This window comes from Trachypithecus francoisi, unplaced genomic scaffold (assembly GCF_009764315.1).
Source record: "Trachypithecus francoisi isolate TF-2019V2 unplaced genomic scaffold, Tfra_2.0 Lachesis_group4, whole genome shotgun sequence".
NCBI lineage: Eukaryota > Metazoa > Chordata > Mammalia > Primates > Cercopithecidae > Trachypithecus > Trachypithecus francoisi.
In genome coordinates this window covers 36284856-36296934 of record NW_022681469.1, presented here as the reverse complement: position 1 = coordinate 36296934, position 12079 = coordinate 36284856, and the positions used below count along the sequence as shown (strand labels likewise).

Sequence of the window (12079 nt, the reverse complement as noted above, 5' to 3'; positions counted from 1 at the left end):
TGATGTATTTTATCTTAATGTAATTTTTGAAAAAGGATAAACAATAAAGAATACCAAGAATTCTATCCAAGAATCCTAACCAACCGTATATTCACTGGTAAAGCACCAAAAGCATTGCCCAGTGAATACTGGATCAAAACAAGGGTTTTGGCAACAAGTACAAATACTGTTCTGTTCTAAAGAGTATGGTGACATATGAAACCAAAGAGGTATAGCTATTGGACAGAACCAGACAAAAGCCATCACTGTCAACAGATGATTCAACTGCCTACCTAGAAAATCTAAAAGGATCAACAGTGAAAACAGCAATTAAGTAAAATCAATGACTAGTTAATAACATTTAAAAGCTTCCCATTTACCATGAGATGATTAAAAAAGATGTCACAATAAGAAAAAATATAAAATATAAAAATATCTTGATTATAAATGCAAGAGATTTATATGATCAAACCTTCAAAAAGTTACAAAGAGTCTTGACTAACTGAAGATATCGTATGCTCCTAGAAGGCTGAATATAGTAAAAATATCAGTTTCCCAAACCGGTTTAATTAACAACTAGAAATGATAGCATCTAACCAGGAGCATGTACTTTACAGGCATCTCATTTCATCACAACAGAAATCCTATGAAGTCATTATCAACATTTTACTAAAGGAGTAGTAGTCAGGCCCCAGAAAGATGAAGTGCCTTGTTCACACAATGAATAAGTGAGAAGATGAAGCCCAGACCCTCTGAAGACAGCACTTTCCTAACAAAGATGCTATACTACCGCACTATTTTTAAAAAGTGGCACTTTGGGAGGCCGAGGTGGGTAGATCATGAGGTCAAGAGATCAAGACCATCCTGGTCAACATGGTGAAACCCCATCTCTACTAAAAACACAAAAATCAGCTACTCCGGGGGCTGAGACAGGAGAATCACTTGAATCCAGGAGGCGGAGGTTGCAGTGAGCAGGGATCGTGCCACTGCACTCCAGCCTGGCGAGAGAGTGAAACTCCATCTCAAAAAAAAAGTGGGAAGGGAAGGAAGAATGATACAAGTAAAAAATTCCTGACACAGGGGCCGGGCGCGGTGGCTCAAGCCTGTAATCCCAGCACTTTGGGAGGCCAAGACGGGTGGATCACGAGGTCAGGAGATCGAGACCATCCTGGCTAATACGGTGAAACCCCGTCTCTACTAAAAAATACAAAAAACTAGCCGGGCGAGGTGGCGGGCGCCTGTAGTCCCAGCTACTCCGGAGGCTGAAGTGAGGCAATGGCGTAAACCCGGGAGGCGGAGCTTGCAGTGAGCTAAGATCCGGCCACTGCACTCCAGCTTGGGCGACAGAGTGAGACTCCGTCTCAAAAAAAAAAAAAAAAAAATTCCTGACACAGAAGAGGGGAAAATAACCACACCAGAAATTAAAATACAAAGTTGTCATAAGTTAAAATTACACGATAATTTGAAAAAAGAATTAAATAAACTTACAGACATGCAACCTATAATTATTGAACATTAGCCCACAAGAGGATTTCTGCTTGTTTTCTTACTAGATCTGCAGAACATATTGGATAGTGCTAAATTCACATAATAGGGACTCAATAAGTAGTTTACCAAGGAAATAATTAATGTTTAATTGGGCCATAAAGCTTAGTAATGAAAGCAGAGGTTCATCAAAAGTCAGGCTGCAGGCCAGGCATAGTGACTCACACTTGCAATCCCAGCTTTTTGGGAGGCCAAGGCGGGCAGATCACTTGAGGCCGGGAGTTTGAGACCAGCCTGGCCAACACGGAAAAACCCCGTCTCTACTAAAAGTACAAAAAATTAGCTGGGCATGATAGTGCACACCTGTAATGCCAGCTACTTGAAAAGCCGAGGCATGAGAATAACTTAAATGCGGGAGGCAGAGGTTGCAGTAAGCCAAGATGGCACCACCGCACTCTGGCCTGTGCAACGGAGTGAGACTCTGTCTCAAAAAAAAAAAAAAAAAAAAAAGGACCGGGTGCAGTGGCTCACATAGGTAATCCTAGCACTTTGGGAGGCCAAGGTGGGCAGATCACAAGGCTGGTTTGAGACCAGCCTGGCTAATATGGTGAAAACCCATCTCTACTAAAAATACAAAAATTAGCCAGACATGGTGGCATGTTCCTGTAGTCCCAGCTACTAAGGAGGCTGAGGCAGGAGAATCACTTGAACCAGGAGGCGGAGGTTGCAGTGAGCCAATATTATGCCACTGCACTCTAGCCTGGGCAACGGAGCAAGACTCCATCTCAAAAAAAAAAAAAAGAAAGAAAGAAAAGAAAAGAGGAAAAGTATACTAGCCTACATATACTCATTCTCACAAGCAATTAGAAAGGAGCAAATTAAATATCTCAGCTATTAGACTGGCAAAGACAGGCTTTAAATTTTCAGGCTCTTTGCCCCAGTAATATTTTCATTATAAAAACCCATCACTAACTTGAAGGTATAAAATGAAAGTACTGAAATCACATCTACAAAGTGGTATGATAAAAGTTTCAAGAAGTAAAGCAGAGCATTAATGATGCTGTACAAAGTAAAAGGCTCCCAAACACAAACCAATGTACCTTTTTAATAAAATTTGAGGAAAATAAAAGCTTTTCGTTACTGTCCACCTAATGTTATAATTTTGGACATAGCAGAATTTAAATTGTTTAAGTCATTTTAATTATTTAATAAGACAGTTATGTTAGAATGACTTCTAAAGTTTACTTTTATGGAAAACCTGTATGCATTACTACTACCTATACTGAGAAAACAGGTTACCCACTAACGGTCTCGTAGGACCTTTGTGAGCTGTACTGTTCAGTTAGGAATTACTGAGTGTCAGCTCCAACTTGGAGATTTCACTGTATTCCTCCCAGTTCATTTTGGAATAGAAAGCAACACTCATGCTTACCCTCAGCATTCGATATATATTTTCCATTGCTAATGTGGTGATTTATCTACAGTTTTACAATGAATAAAAGACACTACTGTGAATATAATTCAAAAGCCTCCAGCATAGCACCTAGACACCTTTTATAAGTCTAAATAAATATGCACCAGCCTCTCCACCTTATCAACTGCACAAACTCTAGAATATTTGTTTTTTTGTTCCCTGCTTCAAGTATCCCTATTACCTTTTCCTGCACATGGAATACCAGCTTAATTAGTAATCTTACTCGTTATTGCAAATACTTTCATAGGCGAAAGTAAGCCATTTTTCTGTACCTTCTCTTTAGAACAGTGGTTCTCAACCTTGGCTATACACTGAAATCACCTGGGAAGCTTTAACACTGCACCCCCTGAGACTGATTTAATTACCTTGGGGTACAACCTGGGTAATGAGATTGTTGTTAAAGCTCTCCAGGTGATTCTAATGTGCAGTTAAGATAAGAATCACACTTCTTTTTCCTTAAGGAAATCATATCAAAATTTTTGAGTAACTGAAACACAGTGAACATAGAATGAAATATTACAGATTTTGGACAACATTTCCATAATTTGATGTTTAAATGCTCTTCAAACCCTAGAAAATATGCCATTTGTCCCACTGATATGTCTACTATTTAAAATTATTAGGTCTTTCCTAGGCTAAAACCTGAAATAGCAATGTCACATGACTATGCAATCCACCTCTTCCTTCCCAAAGGTCTTGATTAATTTGAAATGAATATAAAGTAGCACAATCAGTCAAAAGTGATCTACCTCACTAGCAAATGACAAAGAATTTTCCATTCAGAATTCCCAGACTTTATAATCTGGCCGTCAGCTTTCCTATTTTGTTTTGAAAGTCTTTAATGACCTTACAAACTGTGTTTATTTTGTAAGAGTATGAATGAAGAGAGCTGTTTCCATTAAAAGCAAAACAAAACAAAACTGAAAAGGGAAAACACACCATTAAAATATTTTATTTCACTTTATAAGCAGTCATTATATATCAAAATTGCAGCTGATTTCATTTTTGAAGTAAAGAAGCAAATGACAACATCACTTAATCCGTCTGAGTTCTCATTACCACAACTCATTCCACCAAATGAAGTGCTGTGGTCTCAGGATACCCTGTGGAAGGTTAAAAGAATCAGCTGAAGCAACAAGCAATTTTCCCTAAGATACTGTTTTAAGTCCACTGTGAGGTTTTACTTTAATATGTGGTTTCCAACTCACTCCCCACAGGGCAAGGTATTCCCTATAATTAAAAGCAGCAAATAACACAACCCATCTCTTCTGTACTGGGACCTTAATGTATCAAAGCCAAAGGAACATAAAAGATAAATCACCCTATCTCCCTAAGAGTATGGCATTTTGGACTATCACCAGATCTGCTGGAAACCTGCAGGCCAGAAAGAAAGGCATACTATGGGGCTTCAACACTGCTAACTTGTCTCTGGGGCTTGCTAGAAACATTAGGAAAGTGTTACTTTGAATTCACTAGTTTTACACCAACAGGTATTACCATTTTCATGGCTTTCTTTAGGGAAATAAGTTTCAGAGGTCTCAAAACATGTTTAGGAACACTAGTTCCCACTTTCCCACAGAAAAGTAAAAACCCTTTCACATTGTCTTTATATTATCTTTACTCCATCCTATACCTCACTAATTCTTTACGGCATAGACTGAATCTGAGACTTACATGTTTACAACAGACACCAAAGTAGTCAGAAGATGAAAACAAAATAAAACCCGGGAAGTACCATTATGTACAAAGAGAGATAAAAGTGGCCACTTTACAGTAGTTACAACATTCAAATGAGCAAGTTGGAGGTATATTATTTCACCCAATACTATTTCCCCACAATGTTCTTCTCCAGATCAATTTTACCTGTTTACTTCCCCACTATCTGCAATTTCACAGTATTATTTACATACATTTCTCAAACTTAGAATTATCACAGAAAATTATGCAAAGTGGTAGGAGTGATTATACAAAATGGTTTAATAAGGCACAATTTAGTGTGGTTACAGTGGAGACACACACTGAAACATAAAAAAAATAGGTATATGAATTATATGGAAGGTTAGTAGGTTCCATTTTAATACCCTCTTATTTCTAGTTAAAAAATACATAAAAACTCAAATAATGAAAAGAGCAGTGACTAGAAACCTATGGATTCTAACCAAAACTACCAGCAGTTTAAGTCATATACATCTTAAATATTGTTACCAATTTAGACCTGAAGTCTGTGAACTCACATTCATGAGTAAAGGTACTCAATCTCTTCTATGTTGGTCATTATGCTTATCAGGATCTCCCTAACTTTCAAACCACCAAGGAACCCTTTTGTTATTTTTTCGTCCAAGGTCTCAATGTTTTTCTAAAGTCTAACAAACAATTGTCTTTATTAATTAGTACCTGATTTGTATTATTGTTTTTCTAGTTTCAACACTGACCCTACCTTTAACCAAAGATCTAGAACAATCAAAAGTTAATCATCACCATTATTAGCCTTGGGGTGATGCAAAGGTAATCAAGGTAAATCAGCATTAGAGGCTCAAGCACTATCACTACTGATGTCATTTTTCAATCACTGTTCGTTAGTTCATATTCATATCATGTGTGAACCAATGGATATGTTCACTTAGGAGGTGTAGCACCTTCCTGAAAAGGCACTCTGTCACACTGTGTAGCCCATATGCACCCCCAGAATTTTCTGTAAAACCATCAGTGGTCAGAGGGCTTGAATGTCATAAACTGACCAGTATTATTTCTCGAAACTGAAATAGTCTAGACAAAAGCAAAGAAATTCATGTGTTCGTTAACTGTGTTTAATGCTACTAAGCTTTCTCAAACAGCTCACAGACACAACCTCTTACTAACTTTGTGGACCATTTTAGCCAAGTGAAAAAAATAAATAACAGGCTGCTCAGCTCTGGTTCATAGAAACTCACCAACTCTGATAGTGAAAGGGCTTTGACTGAAGAGAAACCTGACTCCTAGCCTCCTAGGTAAAGCTCTTACCTTTGTGATTAATTTTTTTCATAAAATGAGGACCCTTTCAGATCTCAATTTCTGAGTCTCTAAATTCTTGAAGTTGAGAGGAGTAAGCAGCAATATTCATTTCAAAGACAACAATTTAAGCTATTAAATATTTTTACTGGATGCCTGACTACTTGAAGATACAGAATAAAATATACAATGGAATAGTGATTTTGCAATTACCTTGTTACTTCTTTTAAATAATCTAACTGTATAATGCAAGACTTCAAGTAAGTTTTGGCATTACTTATTAGCTTGTGCATCAAATTCACATGAACATAAATTCCCATTTCATTTCGCCCTAAGAGGAAACCAGACTGCCAAAAGTTGCTCCAGCTCCCTTTAGTAAGCAGCACATTTTTTAAAAGGTGGGGGAGGGTTGAATAAATACTTAGGTTGTTTGGCATTCATCTTAATAAAAAATAAAAGTAATTCACAAAAGTTCATCTGTGCTCAATGCTCTAAGCATTTAGAATACGGAAATTCCTAAGGATTCTAAATTTTTTCATAGAATATATGTAGTATTTTGCTTTTTTTGTAGTTTGAAACTGTCTTTGGGAATGCCTGGATAAGGTTGTAACAATAGTCTCCTCAGTAGCGTTATGAATGCACCTGCTCGCCAATTCAAATAATTTTGAACAAACATTTAAACAGAAGGAGTCAGAGAAAACTGCACTATTTGAACAGCAAAGGGAGGGTCCACTTCATTAACAAAATGCAACAAGTATTCACGGTATAAATCAACTCGTAGTAAATCTGCAAATGCATCTTCAAGAATAATATTACAGGGAGAAAATAATCTCAATTTTACCAAACATTTTAATACATTAAAAATAGGCTTAAATGCAATATGAATGGTAAAACTAGAGACTGGATGATATGAACTCATACCACAACATATACAAAAAATTTTAGTTTAAGAATGACTATTGAAGCTGACAGTCGCTTGACTAGAATTGAGAAGTGGCCACGGGTGACTGCCTCAGAACAGACTCAACTGGAGCAACTGATTAGGAAGTATGGGATTCATTCAGGAGTGGAGTAGCAGGCTCATAAAAACACCGCAGGGCATTCAAAACTTACCTGAGTAATGGTGGCTTTAACTGTGCCAATTTGTTTGGGATTGGGAAATGCTATTATGACCCATTTCTCTTCTCCAACATGAGGAGTCTCCCTAGGATCTCGAGATCTCTTCCATCTGTAACATTCTGTGACTCAATACCTAGGGCTAGGTTACCTAAAGGATCTGTTATTAGTCTCCAGCTGTAGGGAAATAGTCCATAAGGATCCCCAGAGAATAAATGATTCCAAAATGGTTGCTCAGTTTGTGTGCGTTTTAAAAAGTTGGGAAAGACCACTTAAAATTTTTTCTAAGAGGGCAGACCTTAAGCATACAATAGTGTTAACTATAGGTGGTTTCATGGGTGTATACTTATCCCCATGATACTTATACACCTATAAAACCACCAATAGTTAGGGTTGAATGCTATGTATAGCTTTTTACATTCAATTATACCTCAAAAAATAAAGGTTAGCTAAATGGGGGTGGGAGAGTGTAGGGAGACTGAATTTACTCTGAACTACAGTTACAGTTGAAGTCAACTCAAAACCTCTCCAAATTTCTAAAAATGTCTCACACACTGAAGTTAGTATTTCAGAAAACTAATAAATGTCTGTGCATCTAGGTATGCCTTGAACAGACTACAACCTCTCTGGATCTCTAGGTCTTATCACAAACTGAGGGAACTGTTAAGGATTTCTACAGAACCTTCCAGGTTCAGCATTCTATTAAAAAGATTTCCTAGAGTTTCTATTGTAAACATTTAACCACTTAGGACAATTTGAGTCATTACTCCTGTCTGCTACAGAACATCAGGCCCCTGGGGTCTTGTTTTTAAACTCAAGTTGGCCGGCCTTTCACCTGAAACAAACTTCTTACCTTTTGGGGGAGAAAAAGCATTTTGCTCCCCAAAAAAGCATTTGGAAAGCATTTGTTATGAAGTGGTCATGCACCAATCCTTTATCTTTCATCAGTGAGAATGTATTTCATTAATTAGGCCTGCCCAGACCAGAAATTACTTACCCATAGACACTTTACAAAGCTGCATGCCTTCTTCGGTGTTTGGATTTGATGTCCTGGTTGTATGGCAATATAGGAAACGTATGAATTTAACTTTTTTATTCACTGAGGAAAATTTCTACCCCTCTTAAGTGAAGATTTCTCTCTAGCTAAGACAAGAAAAGTACTCAGGCTCCACCTGTTTCGCCTAGCTACACCACTCATTCAGACCCTCGGCAAACCCAGCTCTAGCAATATCACGCCAGGCTAGGTGGACAGGAATGCACCAGTGCTGTTGGAAATTAAAGTTGGTGGGAGTCGCATTCTAATCCGGCCAGAGCTGCGCCTGCCGGGTGCAACCGCGGCACGGCCGGCGCTGTTGGTCTCTGTCTCACGGATGGTGAGCTGACAGCTCCTGCCAGCCCAGGCGGGGAGGAGGAGAAGAGGTGTCCGCTGCAGCCCCATACCCGGCGGGTGAAAGCACCGTCTTGTCCCCAAAGATTCCTCTGCCCTCAAAGACTAACAAAAATACGGTGTCCTGCGTTTCGCAGAAGGACGGGAGGCGTCCCAGAGCTCTCCGGGAAGAAAACCCCAGGGAGAAGTGGTGGCAGGAGGCGCCCGGTCCCGCAACTCACCTTCTGCTGCCTCCGGGCCATGTCGGTGGGCTGCTTGGCGTTGAAGGGGTACGCGATGCACCTCACGACGAAGACGTAGAGCTGCAGGCGGATCCTCCGCTCCTGCTCATCGTCCAGCTGCCGCTCGGGCTCGTCTCGCCCCTCGCTGAGCACAGAGGGGCTCGGGCTCACGGATCTGGCCGCGCCGCCGCCGCCGCCCGCGCGCCCCGGCGCGTCCCGCCGCCCTTCCCGAGTCGGGGCCGGCGGAGCTCGCTGCGAGCCGCCGGCCGCCACCAGTACATCGCGGCTCTCCTCTTCCAGCCCCTCGTCCGACTCCTCTTCGCTGGAAGACGGGTCCAGCATGGTGCTCGGGAATCCCCGCCGCTCGGCCCGCGGTCCCCAGGCGCCTCACCCCCGGCGGCTGCGCCCGCGGGTCTGAGGGAGCCGCGGAGCTGGCTGCAGCGGCCCCAGAACGAAAGGAAAACTGGCCAGGGCTTTCCGGACACGTCGAGTTAGATTCAGGAGTGTTTCCTACCACCAGGGCGAAAGGGGCGGGCAGGAGCCGGGAGGAGGACTGGGAGGGGGGAGAGGGGGAGCCGCCGGGATTGAATAGGCGGAGTTAGCGTTGGGGGTGAGCTTGAGCGCCTCAGGAACTGCTCCGCCAGCCCGGGGCGCGCCGACCCAGCGGTTCTCCAGAGCCCGCCAGCAGAGGCAGAGCGGCCCGAGCGCCTGGACGCAGGTGGGGAACCTGTGGCGCTTACTACAAGCAACACGTGGAATTGAATGTCGAGGAGCTGCGCGGGGCCGCGGAGTGCGCGTGCGCGCGCCGCCGTTGCTGCCCGGCCTCCTGATGCCCTAGCACACAGTTTGCAAAGGCGGGGAGCGGCCGAGCGCGGTGGCCCGCGTAAGTGCCCACCGGGGCTGCTCGGACTACCCTAACCCTACCACCTATGATCTTTTCTCCAGCAGGTGGAGGTGGAATGGGGAGCGGAGAGGGACTGTCCCCTAACAAGAGGTGAGGGGGAGCGGCCGAGACATCTCCCCAACCCGAACCTGCTGCTCGGGATTGAACCCCAGCGCGGCAAAGCGGGACTGGAGTCCTTCACCACGAAATATCTTTGCGACAAGACTTTGGAAAGTCTCTCTCGCTCTGCTCTGCTGCCGTTTTGATCCTCGTGTTGAAGCCCAAGTTATAAACGTCGAAGTAATGAAAAAAAAAAAAAAAAAACGAGGCTTACTTTTTAAACTGTTCTATTCCTGCAGACTCACGGCAAGAGAGATTTTACATGTGCAAAATGACACTCTGATTCAGCTCAAACATATCTCAATTATTTTCTGGGTTGGGATGCAGTTTACTCAAAACAGGTTGTGTAGTGTAGACATTTATTCAGCAAATATTTGAGCGCCCTCCCGGTGTCCAGCACTATTAATTAGCCTTTTGCGGAGCCCGCGGTGGACTAAGGCACGTAATACTCAGTCGCTGATGGTTCTGGCCTCAAGTGGGCGTCTTGTAGCTTACCAAAGCCTGCCTTATCTGCGCAGATTTCTCAGTCCTAGTGCTGGAACCACCTAGGAGTTTCTTGTAGTAATTCTGCATCTTGTGTCCTTAGTCTTGACAGAGGGCAAATAGGCAAAACAATGCATTCAACACCAGGTGGAGTGTGCAGCGACCAGGTGGGCAGGGAAGTGATGAAGATCACAGGAAATGACAGAGGGCAAATTAACTACCAGCTCTGAGCTCCTCTACCACCATGGTCAAACAGCAGTTTTAGCTTTTTCAGGCCACTTTCATATAGTTAGGGACACAAGAGAGACTTCTGCATTTCCTGACATTCTCTCTAGATGGAGTAAAAGACAAGGAGGCATTTACTCCTGAGGAGTCTTACCTATTTGTCTTTGCCTAATCCATAACAGGCCCCTTTGTCACAAAAGGTCTTCAGTAAGAGCATGGCTGTTGGGATGATCGCAAACTGCCAAGAAATAGAAAATCTCAAACACCGATGTATTTAAAGGCAATGTTTTATTTTGGGCAAGGCAAGCAAATAGGAATCTTATTTGTCATAATATCTGATGCTTATCTAGCACTTTGCAAAGATCTGTGAAATTGTTTATCTAATACCCTCATCAAAGTAATAGCTTTTTGAGGCAGGTGATATTATTATTGACTGCCCTTTGAACCAGATATTGCACTCAGCTCTTTACATACATTATCTCACTTATTTATCTTAGTTTCCATTGTTCAGATAAGGAAACTGAGAGTTGAAGAATCCTTTCCTTAGGGTACAGAACTGGCACCTAATGCAATAAGGACTCAAAACAGTTTTCTAGTTTCAAATAGTGTCATTTTCTACTGCAATTTGCCTTGATAATAAGACAGTATATTAAATGTATGAGGTTTACTAAACTAATAAATAAAAATTTCTAGGGACATAAATGTATGATTTAAATATAGCAACTTTACTGCTCTTGCCAACCATAGGTATATTTTTCAGTTTCTTTTATTAATTAATATGACTTGATGTGACCACTTATTCTTTTCCCATTAAAGGTGGTTATTAAATCAAAGATCTCCAACCTTTGAGGATCCCACAGGAAAACATCTAATAATTTTTACAACAGGATATACAGTGTTTTCTCCATGAAGATGAAAATGACTTAAGAGTCATAAATTAAAGAAATATCTAAAAGACAACAAAGAGAATAAGCATTTCATTAAACATACATTGATTAAGAAACTAACATATTCTAAAGCTATACTGGATATATTTAGAAAAAGAAGACATAGGCCTTAAGAAGTTTATCAGTTAAGGAATGACAAATGAAAAAAACATTTATTTTAAAAAATCAGTATTTGGATTGCAATCTGATGAGTGTTCCAATAACCTGGAAGATAATGGCAATACAGAGAAGAAACACTTCATTCAGAAGATAGTAAGTGATATGGTTTGACTCTATGTCCCCACCCAAATCTCATCTCTAATTGTAATCCCCACGTGTGGAAAGAGGGACTTGGTGGGAGGTGATTAAATCATGGGGTGGGGGGGGCAGTTTCCCCCATGCTGTTCTGTGATAGCGAGGGCGTTCTCACAAAATGTTCATGGTTTAAAAGTGGCAGTTTCCCCAGCTCGCTCTCGCTCTCTCTCGCTCTTTCTCTCTCTGTCTCTCTCTCTCTCTCTCTCGCTGCCTTGTGAAGAAGGTGCCTGGTTCTCCTTTGCTTTCTGCCATGATGTAAGTTTCCTGAGGCCTCCCCAGCCATTCAGAACTCTGAGTCAAGTAAACCTCTGTTGTTTATAAATTACCCTGCCTTAGGTATTCTCTTTATAGCAGTGTGGAAACAGACTAATACAGTAAGAGAAGACTTCCAGGATGCTTGACATATATCTTGAAGAATAATTTAGAGCTGTTGAGATGAGGGCACTGTAGATAGGAAGAACAGTATTTGCAAAGATG

The 12079-nt window shown here is 41.4% G+C and overlaps 1 protein-coding gene across 22 annotated transcripts in view; it reads right to left on the bottom strand.

Annotated features, from left to right (window-relative positions):
- CADPS2 (calcium dependent secretion activator 2) overlaps positions 1-9414 on the bottom strand; it is a 578042-nt gene extending 568628 nt beyond the window's left edge. For 11 of the 22 annotated variants that reach the window (XM_033192364.1, XM_033192374.1, XM_033192368.1 and 8 more), the window contains exon 1: positions 8651-9115. In XM_033192364.1, the coding sequence (XP_033048255.1) occupies positions 8651-8992 (342 nt within the window). In that variant the 5' untranslated portion in view covers positions 8993-9115. Of the gene's footprint in view, positions 1-8650 lie in introns of all 22 variants that reach the window. The other 11 variants (XM_033192376.1, XM_033192366.1, XM_033192378.1 and 8 more) reach the window with 2 other exon arrangements.
- Between the last annotated feature and the right edge of the window lie 2665 nt (positions 9415-12079).